At 50.8% G+C, this 19288-nt stretch overlaps 1 protein-coding gene across 1 annotated transcript in view; it reads right to left on the bottom strand.

The window, feature by feature from the left end:
• Positions 1-2500: 2500 nt before the first annotated feature.
• CTNNBL1 (catenin beta like 1) overlaps positions 2501-19288 on the bottom strand; it is a 189330-nt gene continuing 172542 nt past the window's right edge. The window contains exons 14-16 of the mRNA XM_002747547.6: positions 14809-14946; positions 14506-14578; positions 2501-2691 (exon numbers count right to left, since the gene is read on the bottom strand). Coding sequence (XP_002747593.2) covers positions 2603-2691; positions 14506-14578; positions 14809-14946 — 300 coding nt within the window. The 3' untranslated portion in view covers positions 2501-2602. The remainder of the gene's footprint in view (positions 2692-14505; positions 14579-14808; positions 14947-19288) is intronic.

The following is a 19288-nucleotide window of genomic DNA, read 5'->3' as shown; positions in this document are numbered from 1 at the left end:
GAGCGGTACAGTGTGACTCCTCCAGGTAGAGGAGCTCGGTGCAGGAGGTTGTGGACTGTGCAGTCGGACAGGCCTGGCTGGAATGCGGGTTCTGTGGCTTGCTGGCCACAGGGCCTTGTGCAGCCACTTACCCCTCCGAGACCTCAGCCTCAGCTTGCATAAATCGGGGATGACAATGCCAGTGGTGCCAGCTACTACAGTTACAGGAAAGTCAAGGAAGAGCTAGACCCAATGTGATGGCGCCGCCATCTGATCCTGGGACAGGCCCTGTCACGCTCTCCTGCCCCTCTCTGCAGGGATACCTATTGCACAGTTGACCAAGCTGAGAGCGAGCACCAGCGGGCAGGGCCTGCCTTACTCACTGTTCTATCCCTGGCCCAAGGCTGGACACAGAGCAGGTGCCATCTTCTTCAGGGACCTCTTGGTGGCTTCCTGGGATGGCAAACAGGTTTTGCCCAGCAGTAGGTCAACTCTGGCTAGATGGCAGTGGCCGCTTGGAGCCCTGTCCCTCAGGGTCTAAGGAGCAGCAAGAGCAGCAGGGACATAGTACGAGGCGTGTGGCATCCCGGCAGCCTGTCTTGACCCTGGGCCACACACTGCACTGGTATGAAATGTGGCTTTTCTACCTCTGGATGCTCTTCTGCCTCCTCACTCATGGGGACTGTGTTCTTTGAGGACTGATTAAAAACATGTAAAGCACTGCTAACTTCTGAGGGTAAACCAAACTTCTCATCACCTATGTCAGTGAGTAGAATCACAATGCTTTTTCATTTTTTGAGACAGGGTCTTGCTGTGTTGCCCAGGCTGCAGTATAGTGGAATGATCACAGCTCACTGCAGCCCTGACCTCCTGGGCTTAGGGACTCCTCCCACCTCAGCCTCCCATGTAGCTGAGATCACAGGGTCACCATGCCTGGCCAGTTTTTCTATTTTTTGTAGAGAATGGGTTTCACCATGTTTCCCAGGCTGGTCTTGAACTTCTGAGTTCAAAGATCCTCCCCACCTTGGCCTCCCAAAGTGCTGGGATTATAGGCATGAGCCACCACACCGGCCTGAAATCACAGTTCTGAAGTCACAAATGTGCAGGGGAAGAACAAGAGGAAGCAGCACCTACGATGCCACCACTGCACCCTCATGACTGTGCTGCAGGCTCTGAGCATTCCGTCCTCAGCAGCGAAGGCCATCGCTGCACCCTCATGACTGTGCTGCAGGCTCTGAGCATGCCGTCCTCAGCAGTGAAGGCCACCACTGCGCCCTCATGACTGCTGCAGGCTCTGAGCATGCTGTCCTCAGCAGCGACGGCCACCACTGCACCTTCATTGCTGTGCTGCAGGCTCTGAGCATGCCGTCCTCAGCAGTGAAGGCCACCACCGCGCCTTCATGACTGTGCTGCAGGCTCTGAGCATGCCGTCCTCAGCAGCGAAGGCCACCACTGCGCCTTCATTGCTGTGCTGCAGGCTCTGAGCATGCCGTCCTCAGCAGCGAAGGCCACCACTGCGCCTTCATTGCTGTGCTGCAGGCTCTGAGCATGCCGTCCTCAGCAGCGAAGGCCACCACTGCGCCTTCATTGCTGTGCTGCAGGCTCTGAGCATGCCGTCCTCAGCAGCGAAGGCCACCACTGCGCCTTCATTGCTGTGCTGCAGGCTCTGAGCATGCCGTCCTCAGCAGTGAAGGCCACCACTGTGCCCTCATGACTGTGCTGCAGGCTTTGAGCATGCCGTCCTCAGCAGCGAAGGCCACTACTGGCCTCACTCTGCAGTTGAAGCAGTGAGATTCAGAAAGGTGAAAGTCACTTACCCAAATGTACAGCTCAATCAGCCAGATATGGTGGCACCTCCCTCTCAGCTACTCAGGAGGCTGAGGTGGGAGGATCACCTGAGCCCAGGAGGTCAAAGCTGCGGTGAGCCGTCCCACCAGTGCACTGCAGCCTGGGCCACAGAGTAAGACCCCGTGTCTAAAGAAAACCCCAAAACCAAAACCAAACGCACAGCTGGGAATGCTGCAGTGGGGATATGGCCCCAACGTGCCTGCTCTCAAGCAGTGGCTCTCGCCCTGGTGCATGGAATCAGCTCTGAACAGCCCCAGTGCCCGGGCCTCACTGAGGTTCGGATGCTATTGTTGCAGTGCAGCCGGCGTCGGGATCTGGTAATCCCTCATGCAGCCCCTACCTGAGTGGTCTGACACATGGCCAGGCTCTGCTTGCTGCTCTGAGGTCTGTGCCATGTGGCTGGTCTCCCCAGGGAGCTGGAGCATGAAGCTGGGGCCTTGGGTCCCACATCTAGACTCTAGATGGGTCCCCAGTCCAGCCTCACAGCAGCACCACCTGTGTAGCCATGGTGGCCAAGTGGTCACTGCTACGCCCTCTGAGCCTCAGCCTTCTCACAGGTGGAGTAAGGCTGCCCTGGGCCTTCCCTGGAGGAGTCTTGAAGTAGCTGCTGTGGGGTGGGGGAAAGGGGGGGTCAGCAGGCGAAGCTTCACTACAAAGAAAATTGGCCCAAGGATACCAAAACTAGCTTTAATTTGTGCAAAAGCCACACAGAGCTGTCTAGAAACTATTCCTGGGAGGGAGGCTGAGAGTCCATGATGCGCAGGCCGAGGTGCCTCTAGAAGTTCTCCAGCAAGCCCAGGATGCGCTTTTGCTCGTTCTCCCGGAACTCCGGGCTCCGGCCGTCCCCGATGTTCTCCGCATACTCTAGGGGGACAGAGATAGAGTCAGGAGTGGATCCCAGGCACGGGGGCCGCTGTGGCTGCGACGCTTCATACCATTTCCAGAACCCCAGCTTCCACAGAGGCGCCGGTTGCTCTAATGCCCCCACCGTAGCCAAATTTGTTGGGGTCTTGCCTTTGAGGCCTTCAGTGGAAAGGGCCCAACTTACATTTCCGTGCTCAGAATCCTCTCCTAGCCACGCCCTTCACTCCCTCCCTTATTTGTTTATTCATTCAACACACATGGTGTGGATGCCACGATGGTCGGAATGTTTGTGTCCCCTCCAAAATTCATGCTGAAACCTCATCCCCAACACAGCAAAGGGCTTTAGGGGTGATTAAACTCCTACTGTCTAGTTGTAAGATTACAGTAGGTCTAGATTAGATCTAATCTAGGGGGACTAGACCCTTGCAAAAGGACTCCAGGTAACTCTCAAGCCCCTCTGCCCTTCTCCCTTCTGCAATGTGAGGATGCAACAGGAAGGCCCTCAGCAGACACCAAGGGCTGTCAAGGTGCTCGTGGACCCCCCACCTCCAGAACTGTGAGGAAGTACATTTCTGTTCTCCATAAATTACCCAGTCTCAGGGATTTTGTTACAGCAGAAGGAACAGACTAAGACAGACGCCACTGGGCAGGCACTGCTCTAGGCTAGTGGTTCTGAGTGTGGACCTGATCAGCAGCAGCAGCAGCAGCAGCAGCAGCAGCAGCAGCAGCAGCAGCAGCAGCAGCAGCAGCATTGTGTGGAAACTTACTAGAAACACAAATTCTTGGGACCATCCTAGACCCACTTAACAGGAAACTGGGGTGGGGCCCAGCGATCTGGGTTTTACTGGTCTCTGAGTGATACTGATGCATGGTCCAGTTTGAGAACCTCTTCTTGGGAACGGGAATGAAGGAGTGATGGAAACAGATGCAAATCTCTGTTAGTGTGGAGCCTACTTCCCAGTGAGGGTCACAAACCAAAAAGTAAAAAAAATACACAGGAGGGTGTCAGCAGGAAGTGTCTGCTTAAAGGTCAGAAGGAGATGAGTGTGGAAAGGTCTGGGAGTGACTGGCAGGGCAGCCAGGACAGAGGGTCTAAGAGCGGGGGTGAGGGTGCTTCCTTGGTTTATCTGAGGGTCAGCGAAGAGGTCAGCGTGGCCACAGCCTGGAGCCACAGGGGGGGGCCATGCCCAGATGGTGTGGGCTGTGAGTCACAGTAAGGACTGTGGCCTTTCTGTGGGGTGGAGGTCCCTAAGAGGGTCCTGAGCAGAGGAGTGACGTGGTTTAACTTGCCAGATCCCTATCGATGCTTCGTGGGGGATACCCTTGGGGTGGCAAGGGCAGGGCAAGGAGATGCAACGCGACATTGGCCTGTTTCAGGCTGGCAACTGCGGAGGTGAGGCAAGGTCTTCAGCTTCTTGATGCTTTCTGAGGGTGGCTCCAGCAGGATTTACGGATAGACCGGAAATGGGGTGTAAGAAAGAGACGTGGCTGTTGCAACCACCAAGAAATATGACAGGAGCAGTGGGGAAGCTGACAGTGAGCCCAGAATCCCCTCAGGGGCTGGTGGGCACAGGTGTGGTGGCAGCAACAGGGAGGGGCTATGAGGGGTACAGTCCCAAACACAAGATTCAATAGCTGTGTATATTTGGGGAAAGGAGGGAGAGAGAATAGTCTAGAAGTACTGGGGCATGGAAGACCCCTCCTGTGTCTCCAGTGGTAGGAGGGGTGCGGGAGCGCCAGGTTTCAGGGAGATCAGGAAGAGAAAGGAAACACTCCTGAGGAGGGTGAGGCTCTGGGCATGGTTATGGCAACAGATCGGCAGAGGATGCCATCGGAGTGGCAGGTGGACAGGCTCGTGTCTCATCTCCCCTGTTGTTCCAGCATTGTGATCCTTAAGACTCCGTTTCATTTTCAAAAGTGTCCTTGTTACCCTGGTTTTAGGAGATGGTGAGGGGGAGCTGGTGACTCTGGACTCTGCGGTAGCTCCTAGAGCAAGTATAGGGGACCTAGTGGGGAGGGGATGGGGTGGTCCAATCCCTCACTGCAATGACTGCCCCCTGCCCACAGCCAGAAAGGAAAAGGTACAACGTCCGGCTGTGATTGGATCCTAGCTCTGACTCACAGCTGTGACCTTGGGTGGTCCCCTCCGAAAATGTACAAATAACAAATGTCCAGGGAACCTTAGTTCCTTCCCTAAGCTTCCTTTGCTCAGGCCAGCAATGAAACTGGGGAAGTCCCACACCCGCTCTGGGTTCCCTCCTGGGATGTCTTCTCTGTGAAAGCCCGCCTGGTCACCCTGGACCCGAGCCCCAGGCTACTGCCTCTGGCACATGCAGGCCTGGCTGCTAGATCGTCCTTCATGAGCCCCTCTCTTCCTCTCTCCCTAGATGGAGAGCAGTGTAAGCCTGGCTGAGGCCACCCAGCAGAGTGGCGCGGTGAAGAGTCTCCTGGAGTGGGTGACTAAGATGGCTGCTTGCACTTCTGTCCCTGGGTCCTTACTGGGGCCTGGCTTGAGGAAGAAAACAGAAAGAACTCTCTGGTAAGAGGCTTTTGCGTAATAAAACACCTGCTGATCCAAACCAGACAAGGACTGGGGAGAGAGAACAAATCGCGCGACCTCTCACTCCTCCCCCGCCAGCCGTACCCCAGCCAATCCTGGGGAAATAATTTTGCTCCCGCTGCCGGTTTACTTTGCCCCGTTCGTCTTTATTACTTTGGACATGTGCTGGAAGATGGGATTTGGATTCGGACATGTGCCAACTGTGTGTCTCTCTCCGGAAATCATCCCTTCTGTTAGGCCCATCCATCACCTCCAACGGCAAATGGTTGTGATGCCTCCTATTAAGGCCCCTTAGAGAGAGGGCCGGGGGGACGGAGACAGGAACTGAGCCTCGGGAGAAGGCGCTGGGGCTGCCAGTAAGTTGTATCTCTTACGCACACGTGAATGATACAGTTGCTGCCCCAGGAGAGAGAGGAATGACCATGATGGCATCAACTGTCCCCGGAGGCATGGTCTGGAAGCAGGAGTCCTAATGGATTGAGCTAACACTTTGCTTTCCTAATGTCTTCTCAGACCCAGGAGGGAGGGAAGCAGAGAAACAGGCTGATGCTTTGGGGCAGTGATTTTCCAACAGTAAAGCCAGCTTCCATGAGTTCTTTCTAGGGACATACGAAGTGGAGGGACCCATACCTGCATCAATCCCTCTGCCGAGTCACCTCTGCCAAGGCCTTGCTTGCACCTGCCGATGGTACACAGAGCACCCACCCCAGGCGCAAGTCCCCTCTGTCACTCCAGCTGTGCTAGGAAGCAAACAGTCATAGCACCCATTCTCTGGATCTGACTGGCCACAGGCAGTGCATGGCTTAGTGTCACCTGGAAGAGGGCCTGTCTCACACAGAGCGGAACAGAACTCACATGTGCTGTGTACTGCTATGGTATCTATGTCGTCTCACATGCAACCTTTGCAGCAATCTTACAACGTAAAGAACGCTATCCCTCTTTACCCAGGAGGAAACAGAGGCTATCAGAGAACTGAAGCAACCTGCCCAAGTCTAGGACGTAGAGGAGCTGGAATTCAAATCTTGAAATGTATGGATAGCAAAAAAAAAAGGAAAAAGAAAAAAAAAAAAGCCCCTAAAAAGCCACTGCGGGTGGGCTGGTCCTCAGAGCACCATCCTGTTACCTAAGCAACAGACTACCCTGCCTGGCCCCTGGCCTTTGGGGAAAAAAAAACTGCTCTGTGAGCATTCCAAAACAGGAATGTCTCCTGGTACAGGGGCCTCGGTGGCTGGGACAGATTGGGGTGGACTGGCTGGGGTCACACTCTCTTATGCCAAGTTACCAATCTCAGAGCTGGTAGGGTTCTCAGAAATTTATTGCAGCCCTTAGGGGGCAGGTGAGTGGCCAGGGTCCCACAGCAAGCCAGCCACGGAGACAGGCCCAGAACCCGGTCCAATGACCTGGCCCAGTGCTCACCCACGCCCCAGGCACCTCACCTTAACCCTCACCCTTTGCCCTTGCTCACTCTTTGTTTCTGTGGCAGAGCCCTATTCGGAGCAAACTGCGGTGGTTCCAGCTACCTCAGGTTATTCCAGCTGCTGCAGCAGTTCATAAATATTGAACAGAGTCCTCCCAGTGGTCTTGGGAAAGGGTTCTCTCTGCTGCACGTGTGTGTGCGTGCATGCATGCATGTGTGTGTGTGTAAGAGGAAAAGAGAATGCAGGGTGAGGGGAGAGGGAGAGAAAGCTGAGAGAGAGGAAGAGAGAGGGAGGAGGCTAAGTCGGTAGAGAGTGAGAAGGACGGCACACACGTCAACTCCGTTCTTACTTCCCCCACATTTTCAAATGCTCTTACAATAAAGGCTTTGATGGAGCTCAGAAACAGGCAGCAGTGCTGAACGCATAAATATTAAAGCAAACTTTAGACAGCAGGTTTACTATTCAGACATGGAATACAAGCTGTTCTGTTTATGTTGAGAGGGTGAGGGAGGGGCGCCGAGGCTGGTGGATGGGGAAAAGCCGCCTTCCAGGGCAGAGACCTGGACCAGGATCCACAAGCCTGGTTCAGATTCCTGAACCTAAGCCTTAAGTGTTCACCTTTTTAAAAATGCAGGAGGAAGGGGGAGGAGAGAGGAGGAGTGCCAGTATTTTCATACTGAAAACCCTTGTAGACATACACATAACCACAAAATAGAAACCGGGAAAGGAAAATCCTTCAGGTCTAACAGATTCCTTGACAACAATGATGAACTTGGAAGGCTGAAAGGCTGCACTTCTCTAGGAGTAGAACATTTTGCTAGGCTATAGGTTTTAATTTCATCAGGGATGTCATTCAAATGAAACCCACTTGCAGAGAAAGACCCCTGCCCTTTGCTTACAATGCTAATGGTCACGTTCTCAGAGTCCCATAGATATTTAACCTGGTTGGAAAAGCACCCACTGACACCTACCCACTCCCACAAGGCCCCGGGAAGTCGAGCCTGTGTGCTGGTCCCAGCCTTTCCTAGTGGCACAGTCCAAGCTGCTGCCAACTCCAGGTGAAAGGATTAGGTCAAGGAAGGAAGGAAGTTCCATTTACTGAGTACATAACTTGGTCCCAGGCACCAAACTGCATTTCAACCTCGGAGCCTTCCTGAGAGAGGCAATATTTATTTCAGGTTTTTCTTTTCTTTTTTTGAGACAGAGTCTTGCTCTGTTGCCAGGCCAGAGTGCAGTGGCGTGATCTCGGCTCACCGCAACCTCCACCTTCCCGGGTTCAAGTGATTCTCCTGCCTCAGCCTCCCAAGCAGTTGGGACTACAGGCACCTGCCACTATGCCCGGCTAATTTTTGCATTTTTCAGTAGAGATGGGGTTTCACCCTGTTGGCCAGGATGGTTTTGATCTCTTGACCTCATGATCCGCCCACCTTAGCTTCCCAAAGTGCTGGGACTACAGGCCTATTTGTGTTTTTTACAGAGTAGGAAATCAAGACTGAAATATGTCACCTACTAACTTACCCAGAGTTACATACAGATCCAGATTTTATGCTGGTCTGGGCATCTCCATTCCTGGGTGAGCTTGGACACTACTGACAACAGTAAAGGCAGCTAACACGTAACAGGCACTTGCTAGGTGGCAGCCAACGAGTGAGCGCTCTACATACAGCACCGCGCCCAGTTCTCACAGCAGTCTTCTGAGACGGCTTCTCCCCATGTAACAGGTGCAGAAACTGTGGCTTGGAGAGGGTAAGTAGCTGCCTAGGGTCAGGCACTAGAAAGTGACAGAGCTTGCTTGTGAACCTGGGGAGCTCACTGCGGACTCCACAGTCTTAGCACAGTTGATTCTCAAAGAGTGGTTCCCTCTCCCTCTGCACATACCACCACCACACTACCCGAGGCAGCGCTTCCTGAGAGCCCTCTGGGGTGAACTGGGTATGAGGCCTGGGGGCAGCAATCCTAAGGCAAATGTGACATCTTTGTTGAAAAGCTCTAGGTGTCCCTAAGATGCCTCTGAGCCCTGTCAAGGCCGCTGGCTACAGGGCTCTCTCCCGATCCTTTCCTGTCTCCAAATACCCTGGGGGACACGGTAGCTGTGACCAGGTGCAAGTCACACGCACTCCAGCATGTCATCAAGAGATAAATCCTATCAGCTTCTGCAGCTTTAAAATCACACAGACAAACTGGGTTACCAAGAGCCCAAATCAATATGGAAATACATGTTTATGGGCTTCTAGGAGGAGATTTTAAGCCATAAAGAATATATGCAAATCAAAGAAAGGGCCATGGGCCAAATTCTAAAAGCATTTAAGTTTCTGGCTCATTCTTTCTGCCCAGCAGTGAAAGAGTTTTGAGTCAGTAATCCTCTAAGCGTTCCTCTGCAAACCAGCCACTGCTGTGCAGTAGCCGCGGCTGCTCCCGGGCACATGTGTGGTCTTCCAACAACTTTCACCAGGAGACTAAAACACCGACAAGACTGGCCAGGGGCTTCCACTGCAACCCTTGGCACAAATATTTCTATTTCGAAGCATTCTCAGGCCACAGCTCCTATACCACACCCAAGGCGATGACTGCTCCGTGATGCACACACACAGCTGCCTACCTTCCCCTGCAGGCAGCCACAGAGACAGGACGCTGAATGGTGGCTGCCAGGGGCTTCGGGGAGGGAGGAACGGGGAGTTCCAGTTTTGCAAGATGAAAGAAAAGGCCTGTGGTTAGACGGTAATGATGGCAGCAATGGTCAAAATGATAAATTATTATTACAATAATTAAAAATAAAAAAGAAGCCAGGCCCTCCGTACAGCCTCCCCGGATCTTTGGGCTCCTTTTCACATCCAGTGAATTAACTGTGAGTTTACTGCACCCTCTGCACTCCCCGAGTACCTCTGAATCCCAGCGCTGGCTCTGCTCTGCTCTGTGCTGTGCTCAGTTACCTCCCTGGTGAGGGGAGGTATGCCTGTGGGGGACAGGGCCTCCTGAGCGTCTCACTTATCTTAGAACCCTGCCTAACACCCTGTGATGCCAAATGGGTGCTCTCTAAAGGTGGGTGCCCTACATTCTTCTCTCTTAAAAGCCCAGAGGAGCATATGAGCCAATCAGCAGTTGAAACATTCCTTACCACTCTGCATAGTTCATTCTGAGTCTGGATCCAATTTCTATCACTAGGGACCCAGGTACCCCCACTAAGCTCAGTGAGTCTCAGTGTCCTTGTTATCCCACTTTCTAGGTCCCTTGTGAGGACGAGAGATAAAGATGCTGTACCCCAAAGGTCTGACCCAGAGGAGGTAGGAGCTTGGTAAGTGACCGCTCTACCTACCGTGGTCCTGGATTTCTGGAATAGCACAAAGAAGCCTACAGCACCACCTCAGCACGCACCCTAGTCGGCAGTAACTGCCTCGTCTCTGCCAGTCCGGGTGCTGAGCACCAGAGAGCTAAATGGCAGGAAGTCCCGTGCTGTCCTCATGGAGCACACACCCCACCTGCCCTTCTCTTCGTGGGCATCTCTGTCCTCAGACCACTGTTCCCTAGGAGGGCCCACAGTCCTCAGGCCAGAGTTGCTGCTGCTTCTGGGGAAGGCTAGATGTGGGAGCACCGAGTAAGCAGTGTGCAGAGAGAGGGGCTTTAATGAGCCATCAATTACTCCCTGCGCTCTTGGCACCCCCAACAAAGGAGGGAGAAAATTGTGAGAATGGGGGCTGAAAAATAACGGGAAAAGTCCCCCGCTGGGCTTGCCTCATCAGCGGTTTCCTGAGACCTCAAGGGATACATCAGCTGTCATCCTGCCAGCAAAACTTAGGAAATATGTAGGCCATAAAATCAAAGAAAAAAGCTTGCATCTAATTAGTATGTTAAAGAAAAAAAGGAAGCAACCCAAACTGAAAAACAAAATTAAAATCAAAGAGGACAGACTGATGAGCTGGTTTTCTTTATGAGGCTTTGTTTTCCTGGGCTTTTGATTGAAGGAAGGGTGGAGGAGGGAGAGGGGTGGTATGAAAAGGAGAACCAGATGGGCTTTTCGGACAGGGGGTCCCAGCAGAGCCCAGCCTTCCACCCCTCCCACCTCCATGGGAGCCTCACCCCTTTCAAGCTCAGCACCACCCTCTCCACCCAAGTGAGGGCTCCTGAGGGTCCTTGCAGCACCCTGTTCAGGGAGTGGTCCCAGAGGCAGCCCACACTGCACAGGCTCCACGCCCTACTGCAGAGCGGCTTCCCCTGCTGTGGGTGGTGCAGGACAGGAGCACCCAGTGGGAGGGCTGGGCACCCTTTATTACAGCCTTCCATCTAGAGAGACCCTCTTTCAATAGTCAGCGTGATGTCCAGAGCCTCTTCAACCTGAGCAATGGCATTCAGTTCCCAGGCTCTAAATATCACCTCCACATGGACAACCTCAAATTTCCCAAACTATTCCCTGGGGCTAGTTTGGGAATGAGAATGTCTGCTGTCTGCTGGCCAATCAAGGGATGTAGTCAACCCTTGTACCCCAAACTCTCCGTGCACCTAGCAGAACTCAGGAGCCCTGCCCAGCCATACCCCACCCCATCCTACCCAATGCTCCAGCCTCTTGCACCTCTGCTTGGCCTCCCCTAACGGGACTACAGTCCTCCCCAAGGTAACTGCATCCTACTCTGTCCTGCCTCCAAGCCTTGCTCCCTCTGCCTGCTTTGGGCACCAGTCCTAGTTCTGGGAAGGAGAAGTGGCCCCTTCCCTGCTTCCGTAACTGCCTCCATGCCACGCCTCCAGCACACTGTTCACAACTTGACACAGTGCTTAGCACGTTCTAATTAGTTTTTAGCCTCTCCCCCTAGACTGCGAATGCCTCAGGGATACGGATTTCACTTATCCCTTCAGTATCTCTAGGACAGGACGTAGAGCCTGGCACCGAGCAGGGAGCAGGGCCAGCTGAGTAGCTCCTGGAGCCTGCATTTCACTGGGCTTGGATTATGGTCAGTCATGTATCCTCTACACCCCGAAGGCCATAAACTCCACAAGGGCAGCTGCCGTGTGACACCTCTGTAGCCCAGCACTCAGCACAGTGCCCAGCTAGCCCTGAGGAGAGTCGCAGTCAATGTTTGCCACACTAAATTCATACAAGAGCAGGGTTTAATTCCACAATGTCTGATATTGTTACTGGGTTCCCATTATGTGCCTGGCATTGTTCCGGGTGTGGGGGAGACACAGTGAACGAGGCAGACAGCGTCCCCACGTCACGGCACTTATATTTTAATGTATGAGACAGACAACACAAGCACACAAACACATAAATAAAAACAATCACAGACTGTGATAAGGGCTCGGAAGGAAAGAAACGGGGTGCTATGATGGGAATCACAGATGCAGAGAAGTGGATGGATTCAAGGCTGAGTTTGGAGGTAGGAGAGGTGGGATGGACTACGGAACTGGCTGTGGGGGTGATGGAGAGAGAACTGAAAGGCAGAGCCTGGGCCTGGAAGAATGGGTGTGAGGGTCTGCATGGAGGAGGGGGAGGTGGAGGGGAGAGAAGAACAGAGGGGTGGGAATGCAGACAGCGCCTGTGTGGACCTTTCGCCAGTTCGCTCACCTGCTTGCTTGTCCTCTCATTCACTTAACAATCATCCACCCAGGATCCAGCATGGAGTGGCGCCTTAAAAGGCACTGGGAAATGAATCAGGATCCGAGGGAGACGGAGGCTGGGGCTCACAACAACAGCAAATTGTGAATAACTTAGGGTGTGTGTGGCAGGGTTTGAGAAAGAAAAACATCCAACTACTACATGTCAGCACCTGTTAAAAATACTTTTCCTTTCTTGGAAGATCACTGTTTTGATTACAAGGATGGAGGTGCAGGGAGAAGCCTCAATGCAAGATAGCAGAGCTGAGAGTCATAAGAAGCTCGAATTGAACGTGTGGGCGTTAGAATAAATGCCACTTAAAGGCTGGAGTTGCAAATCACCACAGCTACACCTTAGTGGGGAGGCGAAGTGACACTCTGAGCAGTAATTCACGTGAATCTGACACTGAGACTGAGAAGGAGCCCCCCAGGCGCCACTCCGGAAGGCATGAGAGGGCTGAGTGTGTCCACGGGTCCCCCTTTACTCTCTTTTTATCTGAGGATAAAACAACAGATTCCAATGCCTCATACTCTCCATCCACAACATGGACACAATGGATTTACTGTCCTCCGATGGGGAGGGCAGAGTAGACGAGACTCCCAGCCCCTGTGCCTTGACTCGCTCTGCTCTTTCGTTTTAGACTGTCTCTGTCTTGGCCTCTCAGACCAGCTCAATGCCACTTCTCTCACAAGGCTTCCCACAGGGTTTTGGCCATGGCTCACTTCAAACAGTGATGACAATGATATTCGTGGAATTTGTAATACTCACACTAACGTTCACTGTTAACTTGTGTTACCTCAGTCAATCCCCTTGTCCATTCCAGGGGGTCACATACCATTCCAGGTATCTTGCCTGAGGTAAGAGAGTAAACAACAGAGCCAAGATTTGGATCCAGAAGCCGCTGACTCTAGCACCCCCGCTCTTAAGCTCTCTTTACTTCATTGTGTGGACTCCGTTTATCCTCACTTTTCACCTGCCACCTGGAATGGGAGCTAGAAGCAACCTAAAGGCAAGCTCTCTGAGTAAACGTAGCCTAATCCTTCATCTTAGAAATAGGCAGAATGAGGGCCCGAGGGGAACACTGATTAGTCTGTGGTTACCCAGTCCATCTGACACTCCCTGAACTCTGACATCATCAGTACTGGAAATTCCAACATGGGCCTCCAGCACCACACGTGCTAGCCCGTGCTCCCCAGTTAGTCCCTAGGTGGCTGAGGGCGGGCATGCATCCAGAGCTCAGAGCAGGGGCCCTGTCTTGTGGCAGGGGGTTGCTCACTGGCTGGAGGCCTCTCCAGCTGAGTCAGGTCCAGTCAAAGATCAAATAGCATTTGGGGAACTCGATGGGGTGGGTGAGGGAAGGAGGGAAACTCACACTGACTGAGCCCCCACTGTGTGTCAGGTACATGACTGGATGCTGTAGTTCCTCCTGTAACCTTTGCAAAATTTCTCCTAGGTAAATATACAACTGTGATCATGATCGCAGCTAGCAGAGGCAAAGCTAGGTGTGGGAGGCAGGCATACTCTTTCCACCACTCCATATTGCCTCAATTCACTGCCGAATTGAAGTTATAGCAGTCCCCCACACCCTGAGGGGTGTTCCAAGACCCCCGATGGATGCCTGAAACTGCACACAGTACTGAACCCTATGTATACTTGTTTTTTCCTATAGATACACATCTATGATAAATATACAACTATGAAAAGGTTAATTTATAAATTAGGCACAGTAAGAGATTAACAACAATAATAAAATAAAATAGAACAATTATAACAATATACTATAAAAATTTATATGAATGTAGCTTCTCTCAAAATATCTTACTGTACCATACTTATCTATTTCTGGACAGTTACTGTGTATAACTGAAAGCAAAACTGTGGATAAGAGAGGACTGTTGTATTTCTTGTCATTTCCTTGCTTTTTTCCCTAAGAAAGCAATTTCCTTCCACTATGTGTAGTTTGGAATTGAATTCTTTGTTTTGCTTTTTAAAAAAATTTAAGAACTGTTTTAAGCCCCTGTGCCTCTTGTTTATGTGTGTAAGTTCTGGAACTGGAGGGTCAGAGGCAGAGAACAATGAGGTTAGTCTTTAGTATTCTAACAAAGATGACTTGGACACACAGTGAAATGGACAACACACTTAAGCTATCGGTACAGAAAATGCTCCACAACAAACACCAGAGATACTGACAGGCTCAAAGTCAGCATCATCTAATCCTCTGAAGCTCTAGGCATGAGTAGGGGCCAACTCACCCTTGATGATATGCCTGACAATTTTGATGGAGCTTCCTCGCATGTTTAGGATCTGGTGAACCCTCTGGCGAATCTAATATGGGAAAAATGGGTAGAGAAACAAAGACCACCATTTGTCTTGACACACCAGAATGCATCACCTTGAAATTATTTACCTCACCCCATCCCTGAAAAAGAAGGCTGAGGTAGAGTAAAGGAATTCAAGGAGAGTGTGATCCCCTTCTTTCCCTGAGAGTCTACCTAAGCAGCTGGTGAGGAAGGAGGCAGGGATGGATGGACCCATCCAGGGGAAGACCCTCCTACCTGGGGGACGTTGGCATTGCAGATCTCAGCCATGATGTAGCAGATATGCTGGAGAACAAAGAGCCCTGCATCCAAGCGCCGGAGGTAAAACTCCTCCTCGATATCACTGTCGATGATCTCGCCTCGCCGGACCATGTCCTAGAAACAAATGAACATTTAAGAATAAAAGCTGGACAGTGAATGGAAGGAAATAATGGACTCCTAGTCTGGCCATAATATACAAAAGGACAGCAATTACAACAAGAGCAAAAGAAAACCATGTCATCTTTGCGATTTGTCTGTATCTCCCACTACTCTAAAGCATCTTTCACATACTCCTCATTTTTAATGGACGACAGAGGCCCCAGGAGGCAAGCTTAAAGCCTACTTTTTCCTGTCTGATGAATCAGGGCCAAAATGATCTCATCCACATATAAAAAAGGCTTAAAAAAAAGCCGAAGGGACACAAATCTAGGCTATTTATCTGCTCCCACTTGTTCTTTACTCTTTGGGTTGGGCCTTCATGAACAGTCTCTCTGTAAGATACAGTTGGTCCTTGACCTACCATGGATTGACTTTATGATGGGGTAAGAGTGACAGGCACGCAGTAGAAACTGTGCTTCTCCTGCAAGGCTGGTAGTGGCAATCAGCTTCAGCTCCCAGTCAGCCATTCATTTTCTTTCTCTCTTTTTTTTTTTTTGAGATGGAGTTTTGCTCTTGTCCCCCAGGCTAGAGTGCAATGGCGCGATCTTGGCTCACTGCAACCTCCACCTCGTGGGTTCACGTGATTCTCCTGCCTCAGCTTCCTGAGTAGCTGGGATTACAGGCACGTGCCACCACACCCGGCTAGTATTTTTAGTAGAGACTGTGTTTTACCATGTTGGCCATGCTGGTCTCGAACTCCTGACCTCAAGTGATCCACCCACCTTGGCCTCCCAAAGTGCTAGGATTACAGATGTGAGCCACTGTGCCCAGCTGCCATGCATTTTCAACTCATGTTATTTTCAATCTATGGTGGGTTTATCAGGATGCAATGTTATTATAAGTCTAGGAGCATCTGTATACATAAATCTCCCTTCCAAATCAAGTTAAACACAGGGAAGAGAGGTGCCCTTTCTACACAACTCTGAAACCAATGGCACAGGCACCTAAGTTGTGTCTGTGTGCCCTCTGGCTTACGTCCTGTCAGGGGCACATGCTACATTTCACATGTCCGACACCCCCCAGGCCAATGCCCTAGGAAGTCATAGGAGTCTCCTTTGTAAGCCTAGACCTCTCAGACTTATTGTCCTCATATCTAGTCCTCCCTAGTAGATTCCTTTTTTTCTTTTTAAACCAGCTTTATGAGATATAATTCACATACTATACAATTCATCCATCGAAAGTGTACAATTTAACAGCTTTTATGTACTCAGAGTTGTGCAATCAATTGTTAACATCTTTACTATCCCCCAATCCCAATCCTTCCACTCCTCATCTTATGTGCTGTAAACACTTCTGCCAAGACAGCTCAGGGCCCTACTGCTTTCCCTCCTTGGGATTCTGGAGCATGACTCAAGCTCACATCATTTTTAAGCCATCTCTATCACAAAGGCTTTCCTGACTATTTAAGGCTAACAGCTACTCCTTTCTAAAATTAATGAGAGCACCTTGACAAGCCACTCCGCAAATGACCCCCTCCTGCCCACCATCTTCACAATGACTTCAGTCACCACCAGCTATCTCTGTCTGCAGTCTTAACTTCATGAATGGACTGTGAACTCCATGAAGGTAGGGCCCGAAATTTGTCTGTCTTCATATCCCTAGCTGAGTACGCAACTATGCAGCCAATGAGAGAAAAAAAGACATCTCTGATTTTTTGTTTTGTTTTGTTTGTTTGAGACAGGGTCTTACTGTTGTCCAGTCTGGCGTGCACTGGCGTTATGACAGCTCACTGCAGCCTCAACTTCCTGGGCTCCAGCGATCCTTTCACCTTAGCCTCTTAAAAAGCTAGGACTATAGGCACATTCAGCTAATTCTTTTTTTTTTTTTTTGGTAGAGACAGGGTCTTACTACGTTGCCAGGTTAGTCTTTGAGCTATTAGGCTCAAGTGATACTCCCGCCTTGGCCTCCCAAAGTGCTGGGATTACAGGTGTGAGCCACCATCCAGCCAGACATCTGGTTTGGGCTATGAACTCTCAGGAGTGAGAACTGGGTGTGGGGACTTGTTCTGTGAGACAAGCACATGGGCCTAAGATGGCAGGTGCTTAATACATGCTTCTGATGGCAACAATTCATTTCATAATTCTGTCAGTAGCTTTATGGCCAGCATTCCTTCTGACAACTGGGGCTCCTGTCACTGACGGAAGCCCTTGGGATCCTGCTTTCCACTCTTCCAAATTCGAAGAACTCACCACTGTGTTCATCAATCTCCACCAAGAATCCTTCAGAGACTATTTAGACACAGATAATGCACTTCTTTATTTGCCCCGGGGTGCCAGCCTGTAGCAACACAAGGCTACTTTTCATCTCACTCCTATGAGGCCTCAATGAGACCAAAGAGGGCTGCAGACTGCTAGGCCCTGCACTGCCTGGCGAATCAGTAACACTAATTCCTAGCTTCATTTAGTAGCAAATTCATTGGTAATCTGGTAATAGCATTAATGTTCACGAGGTAGTCATGGAGCACTGGACTGATGTCCAACGAGTTTAACAATAGAAGGTTCGCTTTAGTTTCTCATTTACTCATAATCATGACTTCCTGCTCCAGAACCACCAAATTTTAAAAAGGCAGGGCAGGGATTATTAATCCCACTGTATGAATTAGAAACCAAAGCACACAGAGGTTAAGTTGCTCATAATTACCAGTTGCTAGAAAATGGATTCTCCAGGGATAGGAATCATGTCTGATTTATTTTTGATGTGGAAATGAGTAACGTGGTACAGTGTTGAGATCTCTGGCCCTACTAAGTGCTTAATTGCAGGAACACTACCCTAAGCACTGAATTAATGCAGAAAAAGAAGGAAAATGAAGGTAAGGGAAGCCCTGGTCTTAACCACTGAAGAAGTCTGTGGAAGTCACAAACTTATAGGAAATGGCCAGAAGTAAGGGGATGTAGTGTGCCCACGTGTTAAAATAATTGTAAGTGATAGGTGCTGATTCGGGTTGGGTGAAATGTAAGGGTGTCCTGGAAGAAGTGAGTCTTGGGTAAGGTTTCAGGGCACATGATGGGCAGAGACAGCAGAACGAACGCCTTAGAGGTATGGTCTTTTCGTTGTGTGAGGCCCTACAAGAAATGCCTTGTGCTGCCCATACTTTCTGCTCACCATCCCTCACCCCAGCCCAGCAAGCAGGCCTGCGTTCCTTCCTGGTCTCCTTAACTTGTTCCTCATGTTGGTAACGCCGACTCCCCAGCCTCTATCATCATATATTCAAAGTCTAAAGTGTGATGTTCCTCCAAAATGTTCCCCGAGATCCCCAAGCAGATATGATTTTTCAGCCCTTCAAACCCCCACACCCTGGATTTAAACCTCTGTTGTGGTTGGTACCTCCCATGGCCTGCCTTGAACTAGCCATTCGGATCTGTGCCTCTTCCTCGTGTGCATTCCTTGTAAGGAAGGGCTACACTCTAGTTATCTTTGCACCCTAGGAAGCACCCTGAACAGCACTTTTTGCTTAGTAGGCTTTTTTTTTTTTTTTTTTGAGATGGAGTTTTGCTCTTGTCACCCAGGCTGGAGTGCTGGATTCAAGCAATTCTCCTGCCCTAGCCTCCTGAGTAGCTGGGATTATAGGCGCCTGCCACCACACTCAGCTACTTTTTGTATTTTTAGTAGAGACGTGATTTCACCATGTTGGCCAGGCTGGTCTCCAACCTCTGACCTCAGGTGATCTACCCGCCTCGGCCTCGCAAAGTGCTGGGATTACAGGCATGAGCCACTGTGCCCAGCCCTTAGTAGGCTCTTGGAAAGCATTTGCCAAACAGGATTGAAAACAGTGAAGGGAGACGTTCAAAGCTATTTGATGAGCTGTGTGTGCTGAGACTTGTATGGCTGGGGCAGAAGTGGAAACATCAGGAAATGGGGAAGGACTGTGCCTTGGAGGGTGAGCTGATGGGGCATGCAGGCTGGCCAGAGAAGTCAGATATGATGGGTTACAGAGTGTCAGCCAGCACTGTGCAGGGAAATGTCATGAATCAGAATATGCAAACAGCCAAATGATGGACACTTCGGCTTAGAGTATTGAGAAGCAGGTAGAGTGCACAGCTGGAAAACCAGGACATGAGCCTCTGTGAGAAAGGGAAAGGGAAGGGTGAGAAGAGGAGACTCTTGGAGTCACAAGCACGGGAAGCTGGAGTGGAACTCGAACCACCAACTTTCCATTAACAGCAGAATGTTCTAATGAACTGCACCACAGAGGCACTGGAGTGGAACTCATTCATTTACCCACCCGACAGAGATGTCTTGAACAGCTAACTGTGCCAGGTGCTGTGCTGGGACAGAAAGATAAAACAGTCCACATAAT

This window comes from Callithrix jacchus, chromosome 5 (assembly GCF_049354715.1).
Source record: "Callithrix jacchus isolate 240 chromosome 5, calJac240_pri, whole genome shotgun sequence".
Lineage (NCBI taxonomy): Eukaryota > Metazoa > Chordata > Mammalia > Primates > Cebidae > Callithrix > Callithrix jacchus.
Note: the sequence above shows the minus strand (reverse complement) of the source record. Positions and strands in the feature narration are given on the sequence as shown.